The sequence below is a fragment of the Boleophthalmus pectinirostris genome, unplaced genomic scaffold (genome assembly GCF_026225935.1).
Source record: "Boleophthalmus pectinirostris isolate CB_2022bp ecotype Guang Dong unplaced genomic scaffold, ASM2622593v1 HiC_scaffold_19, whole genome shotgun sequence".
In the NCBI taxonomy this organism is placed as follows: domain Eukaryota; kingdom Metazoa; phylum Chordata; class Actinopteri; order Gobiiformes; family Gobiidae; genus Boleophthalmus; species Boleophthalmus pectinirostris.
The window spans coordinates 12858989-12885838 of NW_026571140.1; the positions used below are offsets into that span (position 1 = coordinate 12858989).

Genomic DNA, 26850 nt, shown 5'->3' on the forward strand with positions numbered 1-26850 from the left:
TATAGCAGTCCTCAACCTATTTAGCTACACGGACCGGTTTTATTTCCGACAATATTTCGAGGACTGGGGGCTGCGGTGGCGAGGCATGGTTTAGTCCTGGTTTAGTCCTGGTTTACTTCTGTTTTAGTTCTGTTTTAGTCCTGGTTTAGTCCTGATTAAATCCTGTCTTAGTCCTTGTTTAGTTCTGTTTTAGTCCTGGTTTAGTCCTGATTAAATCCTATCTTAGTCCTTGTTTAGTCCTGGTTTTAGTTCTGGTTCAGTCCTGTTTTAGTTCTGATTAAATCCTGTTTTCGTCCTGGTTTAATTCTGTTTTAGACCTGGTTTAGACCTAGCTTAGTCCTGGTTTTAGACCTGGTTTGGGCCTAGTTTAGACCTGCTTTAGTCCTGGTTTTAGTCCTAGTTTAGACCTGGTTTTAGTTCTGGTTTAGTCCTGGTTAAATTTAGTTTAGTCCTGGTTTAGTCCTGGTTTAAACCTGGTTTAGTCTTGGTTTTAGTCCTGGTTTTAGACCTGGTTTAGACCTGGTTTAGACCTGGTTTATCCTGGTTTTAGTCCTGGTTTAGACCTTGTTTAGACCTGGTTTAGACCTGGTTTAGACCTGGTTTTAGTCCTGGTTTAGACCTTGTTTAGACCTTGTTTAGTCTTGGTTTTAGTCCTGGTTAAATCCAGGTTTAGTTCCGGTTTAGAGATGTGTATGGGAGGGGGGCTTGCACTTTTGCAGCCCGGTACTAAACAACCCACGGCCTGGTACCGGTCTGCAGCCTGGGGGTTGGGGACCCGTTCTATAGTATAGAGTTGTTAAGTGTGAAGTGTTTTAAGTGCTGATTGAAAACAATGGACATGTTTCCTCTTTTTGTTTGAGACAACACATCTTACGTTTTGTAAGCCTGTAAGTACCAGGGCATTCTAAAACTAAAACTAACTAAACTCATAGATTGCCAGGAAATTTTCCTAGTTCTCCAAAACCACAACACCACCTTTATATTGACAGAAAAAAAATCCTAGTGTTTTTTTGTTTTTGTTTTTTTGTTTTGGATGAGATTGTTTCATTCAAATAAATTTTCCCAAACTGACTGGTGTAAAAACTATGATGAATATTCATCACAGGCAAGTCACCTGCTTGTTTCTATGGAGATGTCACTGCTCTGTCTGGAAAGTTCCACAGTATGGGATTAACCAGCTCTAACTTACATCTATCTATTAATGGAAGGAACGTCTGTGTGTGTGTTTGTTTGTTTGCCTGTTCCACGCATAACTCTCAAACCGCTCATCTGACTGATCTCAAATTTGGAAGGTGTCATCCTAATGGGACGGGTGTGTGCAGTGCCAATTTTCATGTTGTCAGGACAAAAAATGTCAAAGATCTGGTAAAATGAGTAACATATTTTAAATACTAGTTTTACAGCTCAAAAATACCTAGAGGATCAGGCAATCTGTCTGTGAGCGGATTCGCCTCTCCTCAGATCTGACCTGTAACTTGGTCTAGTTTGGTCTCCATGAAGTTAGAAAGGTTTAATGCCACACTGTGAAATATTCTAGACAAAGCAATAACATCTCCATGCAGGAAACCGTTAGACGAGAAGTTACACAACGCACCTTTAAATAAGTAGTTGCTAAGTCTGAATCATTATTAATAACATAGTAGTTCATTATGAATTAATCTTTTTACAGGCTTTATTAAGGTAAAATAAGATGTTTGAACTTGTACCAAACAATTAGCACAAAGAGCCATTTATCTATTTGCTAAATCTTAGTCAGGACAACGGGAGGCCCATTTTTATGTCAGGTATTGATTTGAGAACATGCTAGGTTAGTTAATGGCAATTGCAATCTTGACAATTGCGGTCCAATTTGTAATCACCATTAACAGCGGGGAATTGTGGGTCTTGAGTCACAGCTTCCGTCCGCACCTGTGTTTTGGCATCCAACAAAGAGAATACGAGGAAAAGAGAAATTGAGTAATTATATAGCAAATTGTGTTATTTTACAATGATGGATTGGAGAAATAAGTCTTAATAAATACTGGGAAATATCTTAATGACTTTTTTTCATTAGCCAATTTATTTATTTATTTATTTTCAGGTTTCAGTTCTCAGTGCAAATTTCAGAGCTTGATAAAAATAATTAAACTTGAGAGAAAACTGAAACATGAACTGCTAATACTGATAAAATTATGTGCAATTTTAGCCAAATAATTACAGCTTTCTGTGATAATTTGTGAACTGGTGCAAAATTTTTATTGGATGGCAACTCGCTTGGAGTGTTCAAAAGATCAGAGCACTGCACTTCTAGTTTAGATGCAAGTCAAAACTGTGTTATAATTATTTGTGAAATGTGGTGCAATACTTTAGATTAGGGATGGGCATTCAATAAAATTTTCTTAATCGATCATCGTGAGAATTAACGATCGAATATCAATTAATCATTAGCGTTTTTTTTTATATTAAAATTTATCATAATTATTATTACTGTCTGCACTACTAATCTGCATAAATAAATTTAACTTCACAACATATAAACCATAACCACTCTAGAGCCACATCAGCCCGTTTGACATTATAAGCTTTGCGCAACTCTCACAGAAACGAAACTTAAAACCGCATGGCTAATTTGTATAAACTAAGCGAAAAAATTTGGCACGACTCAGTGGAATACAGGTTAGTGTGACCATATTTGCGTTTGTCAAAACCAGGACACCGTACGGGGGGTGGGAGGTGAGACCTCGTCATTGACATTGAGCGACTCTCACCTGGCAAAGCTTTTTCATGTTTTCGGTGTCCTGGTGAGCTTTTTCCCACTGGACACCGAAACATATCTGCCTGCTTTGTACACTGTGCACATGGCCTCACACTTGTCCCGACCGGAACAGAAAGCGTGGAATTTCTTGTACAAGTCATCGTTAAATATGCATCTCCGCTTCGGCACGTTGAAGGCTGACCGACTGTTTGTGTCTCGCTCCTTCTGAGTGCAGAGAGCTACATGTGCCCCCGGACATGGACGTTTGGTCACCCTACGCTACGCACAGCAACCTACATTCAGTTTGTCGATTAAAATGAACGTAATCGATGAAATTCTTAATGATCAATTATCGATTAATCGACAAATCATGCCCAACCCTACTTTAGATACGTGATATTTAATGCACAGAAGGTTGGTGGTACAGTGTACAGGAAGTAGTCGCTATGGCTAATCTGAAGCGTCACCCTGCGGACTTTAGAAGGGGCTATTACACATTGGACATTAACTCATAATGGTTTTCTTCATTTTCGTTTTTTTCATGCCATAGCTCACTTTTTCTCTGTTGGTAAAAGCATACATCAATTACCCCCATTACCTCAGTAAATTGCAGAGGCTTATTATAGACATGTGACAAAAACGACTAATAGGGCTTTGAAACACGTAGTCTCTTAGTCAAACATCAAATTCCGCTTGTACTCACGCTCTGTGGTACAAAACCAGCCCTTAAGTGCGGTCGATACTCCACGGCTCAGGGAAAAGGAGAGAGTGGGCGGAGAGGAAAGCATAGTCTTTTGTTATGTTGGGTTATACTGGTGGGCTGACTTTTGTGTGCAGAATTCTCCCATCACGCCTAGATATTTAATAAGAAATTGCCCTCTTCAATTAAGGTAGTTATCTTGAATGAGGTGGTGAATGAAAGTGGAAATTTTAGTAGAAAGTCAACTTCAAGAAATGAGGCTTTTAAAGGAACGCTGCAATTTTCTCTGTAAGAACTGCAGTAATGGTCAATGCGGCAATGCATGGCTGTAAAATTGTGTTATAATGTGTGTGTGTTTTTTTCCCTGAAAATACTGAAAGCTCAAATCATGCAAGTCCAGTGAAGAGCTTGAAATGGCACAGGGGTAAGTAGTGAACAGTAAGAAGTTTAAAAAAAAAAAAAAAAAAAAAAAGATAAAAGATAATGACCCAAAACACAAGTCCAAGCTCTGCCAAAACTACCTCAGGAAAACAGCACAATGGAGTGTCCAGCACAGTCTCCAAACTTAAACTCCATTGAGCTGATTTGGAATGAACTGGATAGAAGAGTGAAAGCCAAGAAACCTACAAGTGCCACACATTTATGGGAACTTCTGCAACAAATTTGGGAAGAATTTTCTGAAGAATATTTGATTTCTATTGTAGAAAGAATGAGTGTGTTCAGCTGTTATATCTGCCAAATGCGGCTACTTCCATAAATCAAAAGTTTGGAATACGTTTTGGTCTATAAGTTGATTCCATGATTTCTTTTTCAACTCAAATTCCTTATTTGTTCTAATCTTTCATTTCAGATTGCAATGACACAATAAACTGAATAATTTTGAGTAAAAACTGGAAAATCTAAAACGCGTGTATAAATTCCAAACACTGTAAGCCTAAAGAGCAGGGGTGCCATTTGTGGCCCTTTAATCTTTTTAATATGGTCCACCGAACTTGAATAATAATAATATTTCGTGTTTTAAAAGTCATTTCAATAATTAGTAAATACCATGAGACTTGAAAGACAGATATTTTGTCGTAATGCTTAGTAATGATTTTCAATTATGGATATTTCAGTAACATGGGATATGTTTTCTACATATCCCATGTTATTTTTGTCACAGGTGGATTACAAAAAAAAACATTCCATCTGCTCCTGGTCCAGCCTTTTTGTCAAATTTTAGAACCCTCTGTGGCCCACGAGTCAAAAAGCTTGCCCACCCCTGCTACAGAGTGTGTGAATTCTTAAAAGTGCATTAGTGTAACATTTCTGGTAGAGTGTCTGCCACCTGCTTGTCTCTGCTGAGATGTTATTGCTTTGGCTGAAATGTTCCGCAATATGGCACGTATATAAACACATATATATTCTCACGGAGACAAGCACATAAAGTGACTAGGCAAAGTTGCTGGTCAGACATTTTCCAGATCTTTTTTTTTTAAAAACAAAATAAAACATACTGTTATCATAAATGCAAGATAGAGTTTAATGCCATACTGTGGAACATCAACGACAAAGCAATAACATCGTCAATGACACGTGCAAGGATGAACGGTCTACCAAAAAAGCTGTATCTTTTATTTTTTGCAAGCCAGTATAGGGCATTAAAAAAGTAACTAGATTGCCAGGGAAAAAAACAAAAACTAACTTTATTAAGAATCGCAAATGTTACTTTTTTGTCTGTCCAAATTCACCAAACAACTTACCTACACCACCGCAGATTGCTCGTGTTAGCCCGTGTCAGCGGAGGGCAGTCTAATTATTTTCTGCAATCTCAGTGATATGTAAGTTGGCCTGAAATCGTAGCGTGCATATGGGAAGATAGCATTTGGACAAATCTAAAGTTGAAAGGCATAGATTTGGTGTGGACAGCTGGTGAGAGAGGCGCATTGGCAGATGTCAGTGAAGAGTGGACAGCGACCAGTCCTGTCCAGCTGGCCCGAGTCAACCAGATGAAATGGCATCAGGAAGGGCCAATTTGTGAGTGGAAGTGGATAGTGATTCTAATGGAAGAACTGGAAGAAGTTACTGGAATGAGTTAATTAACTACCTCAGCAAAACACGCGTGGGGTTTATTTTAAAAAGTTAGGACAAGTCAGTTTGGGTTATCTGAAATATTGTGATGCTGAGGCATAATACTGCTATTATTGATATACAAATTTAGCTGTGCATATGACTGAAATGTTTTTATTCCACATTCTCTTTTCTCTTTTAATATTTATTTTTTGATGATTTGATTAGTTTGTATTGTGATTTAAACATATTTCTTATTCTGTAAAGCACTATAAATTACTTTGAGGTAAATAATTTCTCACTACTACAACTAATACAGCAATTAGGGATGGGCATGATTAATCGATTAATCGATAATTGATCATTAAGAATTTCATCGATTACGTTAATTTTAATCGACAAACCGAATGTAGGTTGCTGTGCGTAGCGTGACCAAACAGGGGTCTGTACATGTAGCTCTCTGCACTCAGAAGGAACGAGACACAAACAGTCAGTCAAGCACAAATGTGTATTTAACGATGACTTGTACAAGAAATTCCACGCTTTCTGTTGCGTTCGGGACAAGTGTGAGTCCATGTGCACAGTGTATAAAGCAGCACATATGTTTCGGTGTCCAGTGGGAAAAAGCTTTGCCAGGTGAGAACGCTTTCAGTCTGGTCTGATATTGTTTCGGGAAAAGACCGGGACCGGGCTCTTGTTTCCAGGGCAACGGACGCGCGTCAAGTATTTTTGTCCCGTTTGTTCACGGTGTCAAAGACGCGCGTCGGGGGCGTCTAAACTCAAATGCAAACGCGTCCAAATAGAGGTGTCAAGGCGTTTTTTGACGCTTTGGTGTGAACGGCCCTTAACACATTTGCTGTGTTGTATATGTGCATTGCCCCATATTTAATAAAATAAACATGAACTTACTACCTTCCTGAACAGAATAAATATCTGAGACATAATATAATTTGTTTGCTTGTTATGAGTCCTGTTTGCTTCTACTACTACTACCACTAGACCTGACATCTCTCTGACCCTCTGTGCACCACAAATCAAAACCCGTGATTATGTCCATAGCTCCAACAGGCAGACAGACAGTCGCTACATTAGGAGACAGTGGACTCCCCAACTATACCTAGCTTAGCACATCCAGCAGCAGGGATCCAGGCTAACGTCAGCTCCCATCAGTCAGTGCGGCGTGAGGGGGAGACAGAGCGGATAGATGGAGGCTAGGGGAAAAGGCTAGTAACTCCTAACCGCTAACACGCACTGGCAGCCTTCGCACCTGGCTCTGATCCAAACGCACAATTCACCAGAGCCCTCTCCTTCCCACAGGCTTCATCCTAACATTGCAGGCTGAAATCAGGCTCATTCCCTCTGTCCGACAATGGTAGGTGCTGGTAAAGGGCTTGGGTAAATTAAAAAACAAAGATGATTTATAGTTGAGGAATGGACGACTCTTGAAAGCAACATTTTATCTTGTTTAATCGATTTACGAGCCATTAAAAAAGCAATAAAGTTAGAATGTCCCATTAAAGTTTGAGTCGCAGAGGGGCCTTTTGGGAAAAACAACGTTATTTGAGTTGGATAGGTTTGATACATGGATCATCATTTTGTATCATCATTCTAAAAATGATCAATAATAACACATTGCACTTTTAAAGGTTCATGTTATAATGCTCTTTCCTTCTCAAAAATGTACCTGGTGTTGGATTTTGTTTCATTCACACATGTTTAAGTAAGCCTTTGTTATTAGACTGTACATTTCCAAAGGTCAAAATACTCTGTTCCACTTTATGATGTCATGTAATGGTGGTTTTCAAGCTACCTTTTACCTTTTGTTCAGTAGAAATGGCCAATTCCAAGGCTGAAATCATCCAAATGATTCCAGTTAAGGTGTTTGAAGTAAAAAAACAACAACAGTGGAGCACTTCCTGTACCCTATTAGATCTCAAGATGGAACAGTGTTTTCTGTTTGAGAAAAGAAGTCTGCCTAAGTATGCAAAGCTTGTGCAAAAGATGTGTGAACAAAATTCTAACATTATAACAGATCAAAAATAGTGTAACATGGGCCCTTTCATTTATAGCCAACTGTTACCTATTTTTCTTTTAAAATTACAATTAATTGTCATGATAAACAGTGAAATAATGTCTCCCCAAAATGTATCATGATACTGGCAATCAAAATGTGTATACCTTGTCAAATACAAAGTACAAATAGTAAATACATAATAGATTCCATTAGCTCAGTAGTGTGGAAAGTGAATGGATAGTGCAATAAATTCTTTAGAATTTCTGAAAAGGTTCGATATGAAACTAATGCATTGCTATTATTATCATTGCACATGGTCCTTAAGAGTGAATGGGGCATATACTCTGCAGAAAGAGTTCAAGGATTGTCCCCACAATCTAGTAAGATAATGTGTACATATTTCTTGGTAAAGAAATAGTACAGACTACTACTTACTACTACTATGAGGTTGTCAAAAGTATTGAAAATCAGATGCTAATCTATACAAAACCTAGTATCAAAACTAGATACTCAATTGGGCAATTATTGATACTCACTTTGTCACATTCACAGGACAGAACTGAACCTTTCCTGAATAGCTTTAGAATGATCTTGAGCTGTAGCAGAACAAGTATAAGACCAGGGGGTTTACACTTAATATAAAAGAAAGAGTATCTTAAGAAAGAGTATCAAGAGTGTCAAGTCTCTAAGATTCTAAACCAAAATTTTAATATCATGACCACATTATATGAAACTAATGCATTCTTATTATGATTAAGCCTAAAGAGTGATTGGGGCACAGACAGACTTCACAGACAGAAAAGACACATTTAAAACTGACATTTCCTTTCAAACCATTTAATCTTTGGTTCGTTGGTTGGCTACACAGTTGTTCCTAATGCAGGTAATACCTTATGTGTTTAGCATCTAAGACTAAGCCTGTTTTCTGTGCACATTTCAAGGACTTTTTGTTTACCTTTTTTACCGTTGCTTCAATACAGAGACTGAGAGACAGGAGCGAGTGGGAGACTTAATCTCAGCCAGGCAGATTGAACTAGCGCTCTTTGTACATCCTTATTGCTATCCACATTTGTTCTTGAAACAGGATTTAGAATGTCAAGGAGGGTGCAAGTAATGCTATAAGTAGAATATTTTTCATAATCCCAGCAGCTGAGAATCAATGAGTCTGTTTACGGCAAAGCTCCGCAAAAAAAAAATCGTAGAAATGCCCAGATTTACTTATTTTTTATTCTTCACAAATGCACATCATGTTGCAATGTTCTCCACCTTGGATGCCATTAATTCTGTCAATTGCTATTTTACCGACAACTTACATTTGTGAGTTTCTGTGTGGCTGAACTGCAGGTTAAAAGCATTTGAATGATTCCGGCATAGTGTTCCCAGCAGTAGCTTACAGACTTCCGCTCAGAGGGCCTGTGTAATCAATACAATATGGACGGCTAACAAGTCTCTAATGACAGGTAAGCTATTTCAATCCAGTGACCATGCCCCCGGAATGCATGTTGATAAATTGGATTGTAACACTCCTGGGTCTCATTTGTCAATACAAAGCAACAACTACAACTACATCCGAATTAATGTTGGCATGTGATAATAATTATTTTTTGTCTTAAAAAAGATGAAAAATAGAAGCAGTTAAACACGCAACACAATGACATGTATGGGAGCTGGAATTGCACCGCCAACCTGTGGATCAGTGGATTGGACCGCTCAACCAGTGTTGTTTATGTCGAGAGCAGGATTCAAACTGCCAACCTTCGGATTTGTAGACAGACACTTAAGAGAACATAGTTTTGCCATGACGTTAAAACTATGTGCAGCTAGCATGCTAATGTGCACTTCCTGATAAGTAGACAATAAAATGCTTTCTAATTAGATGCACACAATTGACTTACTTTGACCTCAGGAGCTGTTTATACAATATGGCCTTTACAATAAAGCCCTTAAGAGGACCATGTTACACTATTTTCTAATCTAAAAGTATTGTCTAATGTTGTTTCTTCATCACAAACATACCTCGAGTTATGTTTTGTTTCATTCACAAAACCCTACATATTTAGGCTGACTTCTTTTCTCATAAAGAAAACAATCTGTTCCATCTTGAGAAATGATGTGGTGATACAGGAAGTCCTTGACTGTGTTTTTGCACTTCATATACCTTCACTAGAATCATTTAGATCTTTTCAGTCCTGGAATTGGCCATTTCTAACAAAATACTCTGCACGAAAGATATGATGTAGCTGGTAGCTTGAAAATTATCACTTTGTGACATCACAAGGTGGAACAGAGTAGTTTGAGCTTTGGAGATGTAGACAAACTACAAAGGGTTACTCAAACGTGTGTGAATGAATCAAAACAACTCCCAGTGAGGAGGTAACAGCATTAATACATGGTTAAAAGCTCACAAGAATGTATTTTGCGTAATAATATAAGACCTTTAAAATACAACAAATAATATTAAGTTCTTTCAGATTTTTTTTAGAGAGAAACTGAGTCAACCAATGCAGCCTTTTATGCTACTATAATACTTTACAGACAAGGTCTGAAAACATACATAGATACATAACATCCTTGCAGTTCTCAAAGCCATCTCATTGAACCCAAACATGCCGGGGTCGTGTGGTAGTGCCATTTAGGTAAATGAATTACATACATTCTACAATAAAAGGCCCTCTTGTTCTGTTTTCTTATACAGAATCCATTAGTTCTTATTCTTTGTATGAGATGTATTAGGATGGCTGGCTATGTCACAAAATAAGGGTTTCCAAGAGCCAAGAAATATTGAAAGCTGTTTAATAGAGTGATTCATAGTTGCATGCACAGATTCATTTCCTTTACAGAAATATGAAAATGTAGGCCCAGCTGCTCTCTGCCACAGCGGCTCTGCCTTTGGTGCTCATTCATTTAGCGAAGGCCTGTTTTCAAAATGAGAAGCAAATCCTTTTATCTACTTATATGAGGCTTGACTTTTCTGCCATGTTTTCTCTGCTTTCCCTTCCGCATATGAAGTGCACCTTTCGGTCTCCCTCCCTGCTTATATTTCAATATCTCTCAAATCATAAAAATCCTTCAGCCGTGTCCCATTTCTCTAAAGCGAATTTAATTCTGGGCAGAGCGCCGGTGTGCTGTACATCAGGTAATGATGGATGCTGTTCAACATGTGAGCAAATGTGCTGCTCGGGCAAAACCTCTCCACTAATTATTTTAGAGGCAGCGCACGCGATGGCGGACTGTGTGTGAGGGCGGGTATTTAGCACACTGTGGGGACTTATATCTTATACACATTCACGTTCTGCATTTGAGTCATTTGTCGAATTTGCGTCAATCATACTAGTCATTAGCTTGACTTTATTTTCATTATGTTTCTCACCAGAAACTGTTAAAGATGTGATCTGTCTCTTGTGGTCTTAGTTTGCCAGTCATTTAGTTTAGTTTCTATTCATCAGGTATGTACAAATCCATTAATCTTACAAAAGAAAAGGTGATCTGTACTAGATTTAGCTACTGCTACTTTCCATTTGCAGTTCTTGGACAGGTGAAAAGAAGCAGACTAAAAGTACAGTTCAAATTTGTGTTAAATAAAGTTTGCATAATGTTTATTTTTAGAAAAACACTTAAAAATTTCTGAAATTCTACACTCATAGTCAGATAACTTTGATGTTTCTCTGCACAGATCTGCTCAGGGTTAACAGTAGTTAAAGGTTATGTTTTTCTTAACAGACATTTGACTCATATTTAAAATAAACTATACAAGTAAAAAGAAATTACTGATAGCATAAAAGCTGTAGTTTATCCATGTATGTGTTGCCATAGCAAATGATGTTTTTGCTTCTGGACGCATTTGGTCTTGACTCAAATTGCGAAATGACAGAGATAATCTTTTATTTGGACAAAAATCTGGTTCCTCTGATGTAAATCCTTCAATATTAGATCAACAACATGGTTTAAAGTTCAGATAAAGGATTAAAATAGATTAAGGTTAGGGTTAAAAGGGTATTATAATCACAACTGAACCTGGGTTACCCAAGAATTGGTCTTCATATACAGAAGGTATTACATATAATACACACATGTTTGAGTAACCCTTTATTATTATTAGTCTGTTTACATCTCCAAAGCTCAAAATGCCTTGGTCCACCTTGCAAAGTAACATAGGCTACGTTCAGACTTCAACCTGAAGTGACCCAAATCCATTTTTTTTTCGTCCCTAGTCTGAATGACACAGATCCGAATTTTACAAATGCAACCCAGGTCACTTGGATATGTGCTCCTAAAACTAATACATATCTGATCTTTTGACATGTGACTTCAGTTTGAACGGCCAGGTCGCATTCATCCCACCTACATGTCAGGCTCTGAGTCTAGTCAATGGAGGGAACGCGACGTTAGTGGGTTTATTGATTTTTTGGGCGGATCGCTGCATTCAGGCCAAATTGGAGGAGTATTATCGGAACCAGGCAGTTTTTCAAATGATTGTCAAAGAAATGGCCGAGGGCGGCTATAGGCAGTCTCCAATGTCAACAAAAAATAAACAAAGTGGCTGTGAACGTGTAACCTATCCAGTTTACGAAAACTGGACCATATTTTGGGAGACAAGCCCAGCATTTAGTAGCCTAATTCATCAGCCGGTTTTACTTTGTGGAAACTGTTTGACCTTGCAGCATTAGGATTCGTTCTCTTGATGGGAGGCAGGTACTTTTCTTTTTTAACCAGTCGCTGCTATTTGGTCATGACATATGTAATGTGCCAAATCCCGTAGGAAGAAGGGCAATAATGTCTTTCATCTTGATAAAATTCACCAAACATTCTCTTTGTTCCGGCTTTAAATTGTTGATCTCAGGAATCGTTGCCAACACAGAATGTTTGGCTTCATCTACATCCATCTCAACTGCTTTTTTTACTGTTGTGCTGTACCACAAAAGGGACCCAGACAGGACCTTCAGTTTGACGTCATGGCTTCACAGCTCCTCATTGATTGGCCGGTGTGTGGGCTACAACTTCCAGGGTTCTTGCAAACCATCTAGTGTATTCTGATTCCTGACCTTGTCGCTGGAGAGAAATGAAATTAAGTGGAGGCACTAGGTGGTGCAAGACTAACCGTTTAGGCTACTTCCGTAAACACTGAGCATGGTCACTGCGTGTGACGTTGTTGTCTTCTCCAATGTGCATTCAGAACACTTTCAGCGCATTTAAAGTTCACACTGGAGATCACATACAAGTTTCATTTAATTGGAGATGTGACGACCTTGCAAAAAAAAACAAAAAAATCAGAATTGAGCATTAAGTCCTGCAGTCTGAACGTAGCCATAGTGGCAGTTTTCAAATTAACAGCTACCTTTTACCTTTTGTTTAGTACAGATTTTTGTTCAGTAGAGACAGGCAATTCAGAGGTGCACTTCCTGTATTACCACATTGCATCATGGATGCAGTGGAACAGAGTGTTTTCTATTTGAGAGAAGAAATCTTGCAGGAAAATTTGCAGTATTTGGAATGAGATTATAACATAGCTAATAGAGAAAATAGCATAATGTGGGTCCTTTACGGTTAGATTCAAGGAAATTAATGTAATTCGATATACAGTAATGTCCGTAAAAATCATGGAAACCCAAATTGTGTGTGTGCGTGGTGCTGACAAGTGTTAGTCACAGCCGAGAGATTCATAATGGGTGTAAATTTTGGCTCAGGAAACATCTTTAACTACGAGTGTGACATTCATTTGTAACACTGCAAACAGCAAGAGCAAACAGTAATCAGAGCTCATTAATTTTGTATGGCACCAGACGCATCGTAAATATTGACCAACAGTTTCCGTCACAGGTGGGAGGTAGCGGACAGCAGAGGTGAATTTAAAACAAGTATCACTCCTATGCCTGTGCCAAATGAGACCGCCTCCATGAAAGAATAACATAATGAAAATACCCTATTAAGAAATTTTGTCTCTACAATTGGCTCATCTGTTTATCTCACCGGTAATAATCCATCTTGCACTTACGGGCTAATTATTTGTATGTTAAAAAATATATATTACAGGGGCAGGAAAATATAAGAAATATAAGCATCATGCAGAAAGTGCTGGGAAATACTGGGATAACAATATATTTGCTCATTTTGACTAACAATTTAAATATCCCTAATGGTCTTTGAAAAAAACAAGCAAAAACTAGAGCTGTACCATGTATTACGAAATTCTCGACTTAAATGACTGATCTCACAATTAAAAGTATTACTTTTTGGCAGTGCATGGGAATTTTTTAATTAAATTGGATATAGTATTTGCTGATATTGCGATAACATAAAATTTGCAATGCATCTGTACGGCCCTTTACTTTTCTTTATTTTATGCTGCACCTCATCGTCAAAACAAATTCTCACTTGTGAATTTTGTTCACTTATAATGGCAATGAACTATTCTGATTGAACAGATGTCTATGTAATCCCTCCGTCGTCCAAATAGGTTCACAAAAAGAAATGGAATACTGTCAATTGGAAAAAAAAAGTATTAAGGGAATGCATTTCACCACTCATCCAAGTAGCTTCTTCAGTTCAGAGTTCTGTATGGAAGTCACTGAATTTCAGTATCTGTCTGAAGGGAGGAGCTAACTGCAGTGAAACTAACACACCCTAGTTGTTTACAGTAAAGGGTATTTGTTATTTGCCCATCAAACTACTCTGTGTGTGAACTGTCTTGAGTCACATTTTGCATACTCATTCCCGCACGTAATGTAAGACCTTATTTCTCGCAGCACATTTATAATTAGTTGTCAGTCCAACTACCCTAAGGTGTGAACTGTCACTTGAGTCATAAGTACATACTCATCCCTGCACCAAATATATGATCCAACTCCTATCAATACACTCATAATTACTTAAGTCCATCCAACTACCCTAAGGTGTAAACTGTCACTTGAGTTATATTTTGCAGACTTGTTTCTGCCTCTAATGTACGATCCAACTTCTATCAGCACACTCAGAATAAGATGTCCATCCAACTACCTTAAGGTGTGAATAGTCAATTGAGTCATATTTTGCACCCTTGTTTCCGCCCCTAATGTATGATCTAACTCCTATGAGCACACTCAAATTTAGTTAGCCATCCAACTGCTCTAAGGTGTAAACAGTCAATTGAGTCATATTTTGCACACTTGTTTCTGTCCCTAATGTGTTGCCCCTAATGTATGATCCAACTCCTATCAATACACTCACAATTAGTTGCCAGTCCAACTACCCTAAGGTGTGAAGTCAATTGAGTCATATTTTGCACATTTGTTTCTGCACCTAATGTATGATCTAATTCCTATCAGAACACTTGGAATTAGTTATCCATCCAACTACCCTAATGTGTGAACAGTCACTTAAGTCATATTTTGCACACTTGTTTCTGCCCCTAATGTTTTGCCCCTAATGCATGATCCAACTCCTATCAATGCACTCAGAATTAGTTGTCTATTCAACTGCCCTTAGGTGTGAACTGTCCCTTGAGTCATATTTACATACTCATTCCTGCACCTAATATGTGATCCAACTCCTGCCAACACACTCATAATTACTTAAGTCCATCCAACTACCCTAAGGTGTAAACTGTCACTTCAGTCATATTGCGCATACTCATTCTTGTGCGTAACGTATGATCTAATTCCTATCAGCACACTCATTAGCTGTCAGTCCAAGGTGTCAGTTGAGTCATATTTTGCATATTTGTTTGGATCATACATTAGCATGATCCAACTACTATCAACACACCCAGAATTAGTTAAGTCCATCCAACTACCCTAAGTTGTAAACAGTCATTTGAGTCATATTTTGCACCTTTGTTTCTGCCCCTTATGTATGATCTAATTTCTATCAAAACACTTTGAATTAGTTATCCATCCAACTACTGTAAGGTGTGAACAGCCAATTGAGTCAAATTTTGCACACTTGTTTCTGCCCCTAATGTTTTGCCCCTAATGTATGATCCAACTCATGTCAATACACTCAGAATTAGTTGTCCATTCAACTACCCTTAGGTGTGAACAGTCACTTGAGTTATATTCATACTCATCCCTGCACCTAATATGTTATCCAACTCCTATCAGCACACTCAGCTTTAGTTATCCATTCAGCTACCCTAATGTGTGAACTGGTACATAAGTCATATTTTACACTCTTGTTCCTACCCCTAATGTATGATCCAACTCCTATCAACACAATCAGAATTATTGTCCATTCAGCTACCTTTAGGTGTGAACTGCCACTTAAGTAGTGTTTTGCACACTTGTTTTTGCCCCTAATATATGATCTAATTCCTAACAGAACACTCACAATTAGTTATCCATCCAACTACCCTAAGGTGTGAACTGCCACTTAAAGCAGTCCTGCACTTAAAGCAGTTTAAAAATTTTACTTAGTTCTGCTTTAATTCATGTTTTGCACACTCATTTCTGCCCCTAATATATGATCTAATTCCTATCAGCGCACTCAGAATTAGTTGTCAGTCCAACTACCCTAAGGTGTGAACAGTCAATTGAGTCATACTTTGCACATTTGTTTTTGCCCCTAATGTAAGTTCCAACTCCTTTCAACACATTCAGAATTAGTTGTCCATCCAATTACCGTAAGGTGTGAACAGTTACTTAAGTCATATTTTGCACACTTGTTTCTGCCCCTAATGTATTATGAAACTGCTTCCAGCGCACTCAGAATGTCTCTGTTGTGTTCTTGAATAGATTGGAAAGAAGAAGTAACGTCCGGTGGGGTTAGGTCTTAGCTGTGGCGCTCGAATGTAGTTCCTCTTCATTTGTATTGAGTTCCGCGTGCACAGCATGGGCGCGGGCAGGGCTGTGTTTACTAGCCCGGAGGCTCTGTGTGTTTTGTGCTGTCAGTCTCTCACCTGCCAGCCGCACTGAGCCCGAGCTGTGGATGGCCTCGTCTCGCAGCTCCCTCACGTGGACCGTTACCGTGGAAACCGCATCAGGCCAGACCCCATCCGAGACGCGCACCTGAAACTGGTAGGTGCCCGGCGGTGCGTTCTCCTTGATGATGAGGAAGCCGGTGCGTTTGTTGAGGATGAAATAGCTGCGAAAGGGGAGAGCAAACACAACAGAGGAGACGCGGAAGTTTAGATATGTTTTTTTTTCACAGGTCATTTACAAGTCAACATCACTGCTGTACTCCAAGACTTTGTTTTCTGTTTGTACAACAACCAACAGTGAATAAGCTTACCATTTGATTATCTCAGCACAGAGAGATTCCTCAAAGGGAAGCACAAATCTACTACAAAGAAAAGTGCAAAAAAAGTCTAAAATAGTGGCACTTTTTTCTTTATATTTGTTGTTCCTAAAATGTTAACTGGTTTTATTGCATTGTTAGATTAAAACGATCCTTCCCCCACTATTTGATGCCAGGGGCGGCACACGTGACCTCAGGGAACTTGCTTTTTTTAGAATAAAGTGTAATTGCACATCCACTACAGTAGTTGGCAGTAACGCTCTCATTGTCAGAATGTGCGCAGGAAGTATTAGTGCTGTAGTGTCGTTTTTTATGCACCGAGCAAATGCACATACAGCACAGAGCAGGAGATATGAAGTGCAGAGAACAAACTGTATATAAAACGTATGAAGCATTTGGCTTCACTGTGACCATGGTGGGAAATGAGGAAAGACCACTGTGTTTACTGTGCCTAAAAATGTTGGCAGCGGACAGTATGAAGCCAAATAAATTACGGCGCCTCTTAAAGACGTTACACCCCAATCACACTGATAAGCCGCTTGAGTTTTTTCAGCAAAAACATGCAGAATATTGCCAACAATCATCCCACTTTGTGACTACTTCAGTAAACCAGCGAGCACTGTTAACATCATATAAGGTGGCGTCCCAAATAGCAGAGAAGCTGATACTGCCGAACTATAACGTGGACATCACCGTTAAAGACAAGGAGGACACAGGAGCGAACCGCTTCATGACGCAGGTGAGTGCAGTGCGGAATACGTGTGTCACAGGAGTTGCTTTGGAGACGTGACTAAAACTTTGCACTTGTATGTAGGCTACTGAAGGCGAGAGTGCAATTTGTCCACGTTTGGTAGTGGTTCTGTGGAGTGGGGGCATGACAGAAAATAATTGAGAAGCACTGGATTTATAAGGATTTATATTGAACAACAGCAGAGGTTACAGTGAGCTGGAGATTTTAGTTTTATAAATGCAAAAAGCCTGATTAAAATCACTGAATATATGTTTACACAAATACCTTCCACATACATGCATAATACTTTTTCCTGCATAAATTGATGTTTTTGCATGACCTTCCGTGCAGGTGTAATCTTGTGAGTGCAGTTTAGATAGATACAGAGGTACACAATAGTTTTGAGAGCTTGTCACGCCCACATTTTAGTCGACTAATCAATTGGCAGGATTTGTCTTTAGTCGACCAATAGTTTCTTTAATCAAATTCAGCCCTAGTGTATTATAGTTAGTTTTTAGCTGTAGTGGTACAAAAAGCTCAGAAAATCATCAATGGGAGCTTAATGACAGAAAATGTGTAAAATAGCCAGCACTCTCTCCACTCAATAAGTAGGTCCTGGATTCATTCACAGGACTAAAATGTGCCTTTTTGTGTATAGTAGAGTTTGAATGGCGACATGAATGTCTAAAAGAAACACTTTTTTTTTATTATGCCGAAGAACATCAAATATATAAGTATATGGGGTGTGATAAACCAAGACTTCAGCTCTCTTTGGACAGAGCTGAGCGATTCAAAAGCAACACAACACAACATAAAACAAGCATTATTTCAGGCATACTTAACTTCGAATAATAAATCGAAACACCAATACAAGTATTTCACAGGAGGTCATGTCATAAAAGATACTTACAAGGAAGTTTAAAGGTGCTGTACCCAGACATTTTTAATGCAGGAGAGGAAAATCTAGTTTGCTGTAATAAACTTTAAAATCAGCCCACTGGGTAAAAGTTGTCCACTGTGCAATGTATGCAATTAATTCTAAAGCAATTTTATCCCTCATGAACCTGGAAGTAATGCAGGTGCACTGTTAGCATACTAGTTGTTGTTAACAGTCGTGGGATGCCCAAACTCCACTTTGGCCACCAAAAGTTGTGAAGAATATTTATAAACATATCATACTGATGAACATGGATGCTAGAAATGAATTAAAAAGTGAAGATTAAGTTTTGATTACTGTACTGTTAAAATTAGTTCTGTTTTTACATTTTTAAAATAGGAAAAATTAGGTACAGCAACCTTTATATAAAATACCTGAAGAAAAAAACTAAAACAAAAGAATGTCAGTTGTTGGCATCTTGAACAGAAAAGGAACAGATTCTAACCTGAATGTGCACAGAAGCTGTTGTTTTGTGATTTTTTCCCCCCTTATTTTTAGTTGAATTAAACTTGCCCGAAAAACATATTTCAAATAGATCTGCTAAACTGGGAAGTACCTGAAGGACAAAAGAAAAGAGTGATGGGGAGAAGTGGGGCGGGGTCTACAAGTATAAAGGACAGTATTATTGATCTTGCATGATATCACCAAATACAAGTAGTTGCAGTGGCAACTGGAGGCAACACTCTGTTTGATATGTTTTTGATCAGTTAACAAACTACCCAATTTCGTGTTTAAAAACTGTAAAGTCTACATGTATGTTATGAAATGCATGAGTTTCTTGTATTGTAATTAGGGCTGGGTATCATTCAGAAGTTGCCGATACTATACATACCTCGATACATTGGCCACGATACGATATATATCTCGATATGATATATTTCAAACTGATTCGATACCGTTCAATAAAAAATAAAGGCCAACTTATGGCTGTGATACTAAAAGTCTTTGTTAAACCATTTGTTGTGTTAACATATTACACACCTATTTTAATCCTCAAAGAAATGAAAATGTCAAATGTGTTGCATAAATGAATTTCCTTCCTCTGAACAAGCAACAAAACTATAGTGCTGTAGCAACACATTTTAGTAAAATATATCAAAAAAATACTCTTGGTGATATATTGATACAGCAACCCACGATATCAATACAGTATCATGACATTAAACGATACTGTGTGTGTATATATATATATATATATATATATATATATATATAGATAGATATAGATAGATAGATAGATAGATATAGATATAGAGATATAGATATAGATATATTGATAGATATTACAATATTTTTGCACACCCCTAATTTTAATTAAACCAACAACCCTCTTTTTCTCTGCAGCAGCAGAACCTGTAGCCACCTCAGACTCTCTTTCTATCAGTTCCAAATAATTGATCATACTCTTCACCTTGTAACAAATATACATAATTTGCATTAAACAGTAGATAATGCTATTAAAACACCATATACATAGTTAAATAGTGAAGAAAACAATATTCTTAAGTTCCAATTTAAGGGTTTCAAGAGATACACAATGGTTTAGTGAATATATCAGTGCACTCATTGATTATAATAATTGTAACACCCCTTATTTACAGATGTTTGTACATGCAGACACTCACTTCCAACAACATTTCTCTGGAGGAAGTAGCTCTAAACCACCGCTCTGTGCTATCAGACCACCAGCAGCTGAGTAACCCACCCCAGGCTAATGCTAATGGACAGAAGCCTGAGAGGGTCAAACGGCTAAATCCACCAGCCCAACCTCCTGTGCGCAAATCATCAATCATTAGGCTTTTACTGACGTTTGCCCGTGCCTTCGGAGACCAGTCCTCCGATGTTTTCCCATAAAAGCTATATGACGAGTAGCTAAGTGGGAAAAAATTATCCATGTAAGTGCACGTTTATTGTATGGAAAACCGCAGTCTGGCCTAGAGGATATCATATAGAATGGCTAGACGTGCGCGGAGCTGTCTCGCTTCAATCTGGCTAGGAATTATGAGGGATATGCTCAACTTTATATTACAAATCTTAATTGGATAGCTCTTCAGGTGACGTTTACGGGTTTTTAAACTAGAGTTATGCCCCATCAGTTTTAAAGCTTTAGGGTAGGCTATAGGTTTGGCGTCACTGGGGGAAAAATCCATACTAATCTTGTGCTACACAGCGGCTCAATTAGTCTGAAAGGACACGATGCATTCACTCAGCCCGCTTTCCATGTTTGAGTGTTCAGACTTTCTAAAGGAACAGGCAGTCAAGGTAACAGGACTGGTGAGTCAATCAGGGGATGAATATCAATGTTCTATAGTTTTGTTGTAGGATTCAAAATATCCCAAAAAGGTATGCTTGGTTAGGTAAGTGCTTTATAGGACATCATGTAGGTGCATTTCATTTCCAAGGCTTATGTTGTTGATATTAACCATACCACGGGTCTCCAACCTTTTTCCTCCGGTGAGCTACTTTTACAAAATGAAAATGCCAGAGAGCTACTAGTTTTAGTGGAAAATTAGAAAATGAGTAAATATAAGAGCCACGGCAAGCCTTAGATGAGGTACAGTTAAATGCCTATAAATCAAATCAAATCAAATCAAACTTTATTTATAAAGCACTTTTCATACAAAATGCAACACAAAGTGCTTTACAGTGATTAAAAACAGTCCCGCATTTCCAACCACCCAACCACCCACCCACCAACCCAACCCCCGCACCCCCAACCCCACATAGTCAAACAACCCAAACACACACTCACATACACACAAACATGCACACACACACACACACTCACACTCACACGCTAAAATACATAACCGGACACAATAAAATGTGAGGCTGAATACAGGCGAACCAGTTGAGAAAGCACCATCAGAGGAGCCGTCTGCACCGGGAGCAGAGAGACGTCCACCACCACCAGGAACCACCACAGGAGCCAGGGGAGAGATGAAGCCCAGGCACCTGAGGCCCAAGCCCCATCCCTCCACCAGGAGCCCACATGACAGACCCAGCAGCCACAGCTGACCTCCACTCCCGATGCAGACGCTCCTACAGAGGAAACACTGGAAATCCTAAAAAATATGCCTAAGATAAATAAATATAGTAAAATGTGTACAATAAAAACAAGTAAAAGTATAAAACATAAACCCTTATTCACTTATTAGTGTACAGAGTTAGGCATCAAAATGATACATGTACAACGGTAATGAGCACATAATTTTCAAAATGTACTTATTCAGCACAATGTGTATAATTGAGAAATCCCTTGGCGATCTACTTGATAAGGGGTGGAGAGCTACAGTACCAGTCCCAAGCTACAGGTTGGACACTCCTGAACTGTACTACATTCATGTCAGATAAAACAGCATATCTATTGGATATGTCATTGCTCTGCTTAGAATGTTCCACAGTATGGCATGAGATCTAACTTGAATTTATTCAGTTACAGGTGGTTTTATTGCTCAAAAATGCCTAGAAAAGCAGGCACTTTGTCTAACTTGGTCTGGTTTGGTCACCGTGACATTAGAAAGGTTTAATGCCATACTGCAAAACATTCCAGACAAAGCAATAACATCTCCTTGAAGAAAAGCATTTGACAGACCCTCCACCAGAAAAGTTGGACAATGCACCTTTAAGTGTAAAATATATTATGACGTGAAATCCTTTTTGTTGTTTGTTGGCTTGGCAGTTTGGTAGAGCAATACTGGTAAAGCATTTTGTATTTCATTCATCACTAAATCAGAATACAGTTATCAGATTACCATTATTTAAACTGATCTACTGAGAACATTTTGTGCGACACCAAACTGTGTTAAAGGGATAGTCAGGAATTTTGGACATAGGATCTCATTTCCTAGTTAGCCAGAGTGTTGCAGTCATGTGGAGACACTTTTTGAAATATTTCATCCAGTCCCTGTATTTTCAGAGGTCGCTGGTGCTAGGCTAGTGCATGTCAATGGCCATAGTTAGCCTGCCACTAAAAACAGTCTTACCCACTCCACAAAACACCCGAAGCAAATCTATTATTAAGCCAGACTGTAGATGTGAATGTAAAACCAACCTTGCATTTGAAGGATTTATGTCTGAGCAGCAGCAGTGAGTTGTACTTCCTGATAGAACGCTTGGCAGCGGCGGACTGATATCACCTAGCACCTGTTTTACTGGGCAAAGTAAAATTCCTCTGCTGCTGAGAAAATAGTCCCTCAATCATGCAATGCAACGTTAGTTTTATTTCAGACATTATTCTATCAACACAGACATTTACATCGATAGCATGGTGTAATAATAGATTTACCTCGGGTGCTTTATGGAGTAGGTAAGACTGTTTTTAGTGGCAGGCTAACTATGGCCATTGACATGCACTAGCCTAGCACCAGTGACCTCTGCAAATACAAGGACTGGGTGGAATATTTTAAAAAGTGTCTCCACAGGTCTCCAACACTCTGGCTCACTAAGAAATTAGGTCATATGTCCAAAATTCTGGACTGTCCCTTTATAAGTGGTGGCATGTCATGCACTTTTTGACTCTCTGACATCAGGTTAGTGAAGTTACAGTGTATTGTTATCATACTTTTGGATGTTTATGGAAAATTGCCGAGTAGGAACATGGGTGACAGAGACTCGTGGGATGAGTGTTGCACAGAATCTTACAGCTAACCATGAGGAGGGTTCAAATAGAGCCTGGGAAAGATTACTGGAACATGCATGGCTGATATTTAAAACATCGTCAGGCATGTTATAACATTCTAGAAATACCTCTTGAAAAACCTTCGTCCTCCTTTCTTAGTTTAAAAATCAGCGATCCCAGCTTTAAAGACCACAGGATGAATATTTCCTCCGACAAATCCATTATTCAGATCCATGGCATTTAATGATGCTCAAGTTACAGATAAATTGAACTTATCGTGACTCAAACTGTAGAAAGTTATATAAACTCATCCTAATTACTGCTATGCTGGCCTTGGACCCATATTCTGGGTATCCTATAGTATAGTGGGAGTGTAATCAACCAGTACAGCCTCATTAGCAAAGGCTGTTGCGTGTTAAGTTTTACAGCATGTTCCTTGTACTGCAAATCACTGGCTTTGTGAGAAAAAAATAACTGCAATGCATTAAGGGTCTCACTGAAAAAAGTACAAGACAGAAATGAGAAAATGGGTAATAAGCAAAGCGCAGTGTTAGGAGGCTATTTCACTGTGCCCTTGTCTCTCTGTCCCCAGTGCACAGTGAGCTCATTCAAGTTTAATTAGAGCCAGAACCAAAGATGAGCATGGCAAATGAAATAACAGCTCTTGTATCCACTTGTGCAGCTATTTGCTAATGTTACAGTGAATGTCAGGTGAGGCACTACAGGCAATTGTTTTACACCAACTATGTTTTAAACTCACAAGTCGCTTTTATTTATTCTCTCAAGGTAATGTAGCTGAAATTGACATCGAAAAACAAAACAAATTTCTCTAGCCTAACCCTTCTGTGAATACTGAACAGTGATAATAGAGACAAATAGGTGGTCTGCGCAGGGTTTGGGACAGGTTTAGGAACAGATCTAGGAAATTAAAGGATACTGTCTTAGGAATTCAATCAATTCCATTTACAATATACAGTCATTCCCAGGAAGGCATCCACTTTTCAATATTCACACATCATGATACAGTGTTAAAGGTACACTGCGTAACATTTCTCATAAAGGGTCAGCCACCTGCTTGTTTTTATGTTCAACAGTATGGAAGTCAACCTGTACATCGCCATGGAGACAAGCAGGTGACACCAGCAGGCCAAGTTACGTCTCAGATCTGTAAAGGACTTTTGAATAATAAAAACACAAACATGTTTACATATATCTCAGTAAAGCAGTAAAATCAATGTGTTGTACTCTCCGCCAGAAACGTTACATAACAATTTTAATAGCTGGTGTGGTTTTGTCTGACATATAGACAGCATTATTCAATAGAATATCATGTTGCTCCGGTACAGTACAGTGGTCTAGGCTAGCCCTTTGAAGAGGGTAATTATTCATTAGCAGTCTGCTTGACAAGTCCTGAGAGGCGATCACAGTACAAGACATCTGGCCTGCCTCCTCCTCACAAGATCTATTTCACTCAGGGGTATTGTTGCTTTACATTATAATGCCTCAATCAATCACAGCAGCAAATCCTCCACACTGAGCCGTGCCAGACCAGAATGCAGCAGGCTGGAGCAGAGCAGCCTTTATGATATGAGGATTTGACAGATAGTGTTTCACAATATTTGAACTATCTAAGGCTTATGTTACTGTCCCTCCTGTTTCCATGCTCTTAGTACTATTATATGATAAAACTTAACAATGGATTCAAAATGGAAGGCTTCAATTCAAACTGATGACTGCTACTTTTGCCTCTCAACCAATCACTAGAGCTGGAAGATTAATTGCAACAGAATCAAAACTGCAATATGAATGGTCTGAATTAGAAATTTAAAAAAATTGCAGCTGTTTAAGTAACATGATTTACTCCACTACCAGCAAAATTAATTCTCACATTTTTTTGTGAGTTCACAAACTCTTGAAAATCCTTGTTCAGCTTTGGCTGAAGCATTTGCATGTAATAGGACATTGACCAATCACAGGGCAGCACTGTGGTTTGGGTGAAACCCAGCGCCGAACAAACTAAAATAAAACTTACTTTAAAATACTTGTGCAAACATGTATGAACTCGTACTGTTTCCATAGTTTAAACCATTTTCTTTTAATGATTGAAAAATGTTTATATAAGCTAAAAGATGAAATCGTTTTTATGACCTTTCCATAACTGCTTCAAGAAATTACCACCCACACTACCACATAAAAGAACAGAAATCTGCATAGATTTTTTTTACCTTCTAAAAGGGCTTATGAAACATACCTTTTTGAAAATTTATTATTACTAATACTATGACAAAAATAAATGACTTCTACTTACTCATAATAAATAGAGTTTAGTTTGACTTACTTTGGTACATGTCCTTCAAATACATAGGTTTTGTTATCCCAGTCATCCGGGTCAGGAGAGTAGACTTTCCCCAGCACTGTGGTTGGCATACGACCTGAAGACAGCAAAAAGTAATTTAAGAATTTTAATTTATTAACTTTATGATTAATAGTTGCCTAGGAGACCACATGAGATAGCTGTTGAATTTTTCATTTATTTTGCTTGCATTTTAGTATGTGCTGCTTGTGTAGATGAATTTAAAATGCAGTACATTCGTAGAGAAAAAAGAAAAAAACTCATTTACTGTTCTTTTATCAAAAATGTGCAAGAGTGACATTTGAGATGGCTCCCACAAACAGAAGAAAATGCATTAGAAGGATGTGGTTTGGATGCACAATGATTATAATCATGTAGAAAGACTGTTATTGCCATCACTCTCCCATCTCTGTTTGCCACAGTCTGAACTGCGCAGGAATTTAGCTGAAAGTATCCTTGAAAATATAAAAGCTGACCTTGACATTCTGAATTTTAACCTGCCGTGTTCAGTTAGAGCTGAAAGTACAAACAGTGTTCTCGTTCCCCTAATATTTTCTTTCCCCTAATACTTTCTATTAGAGTTTGTTATAGCTGTAGAATGTGAGTTGGGTTGAACACATGCATGAACTATTTATAGAATTGTAATAGTGACTAATATATGGTGAGCCTCTTTTAGATCAGAAAGTGTACATAATGGGACTGATGAGTAAAAGCATAGCATTGCTGAACACATTGAAATGTTTTAGTAACTTGATTTTAATAAGATCACTTGTTATACTGAATTTAGTTACTGAAATTTAAAGTTTTGTTCAAGCAAAAATCCAAAAACTAAAGTTATGATAAACTCCTACCCAAGGTTTTTTTTTTGTAAAGGTATTTTGTGTCACATTTTTCAGTTCTGACACTCTTCTTTGAAGCTCAAATGGAAAGGACAGCGTGTAGGCGCGTGTTTGGACACTGTGTCCCAGAGTTGGCCTTCTCACCTCTGTGACTGTTGATGAAAATTTTCTTCTCTCCGGCCACATGTGCGTGGTCATTCTGGTCACCGATGGTCACCGTCAGGGTGCTTGTCACGGTTTTGGCCGGGCGCCCGCTGTCGCTCATGATAATGGGAATGAGAAACTCTTTTTGCCGCTCACGGTCAAAAGTCCTCAATGCTGTCAGGGTCGCGGTGCCATTTAGGTTGTCCTGGAGGTAGAAATCGTTGCTATGGCGATATTCAGCCGGGACTGTGAAGTGAAATGGTGGCCCGTTCTCCAGGGAGTCTTGGTCCACTGCTCGAATGAGAGTTGAAGTTTGGTTCAACCTTACTACCTAAACGGAAAAGAAGAGCATCAGAGCTGTGGAAGACTGTAAAATTGCATAACCAACTCAGTAACTCTGCAAAGTTATAACTTCCATGGACTTGGTGCAGTTACACTATATTTTGTTTTGTTGTTTTTAGCTTTGAGAGGCCATAGTCTTAGTAGAGAGACAATACTTGAATATTTTCAGTAGAATCAGCT

The 26850-nt window shown here is 38.5% G+C and overlaps 1 protein-coding gene across 1 annotated transcript in view; it reads right to left on the reverse strand.

Moving 5' to 3' along the window:
* Positions 1–26850, reverse strand: part of si:ch211-186j3.6 (neural-cadherin) — a 545061-nt gene that overhangs the window by 196147 nt on the left and 322064 nt on the right. Inside the window, 3 exon segments of the mRNA XM_055154596.1 lie at positions 16367–16551; positions 25331–25424; positions 26329–26659. Coding sequence (XP_055010571.1) covers positions 16367–16551; positions 25331–25424; positions 26329–26659 — 610 coding nt within the window.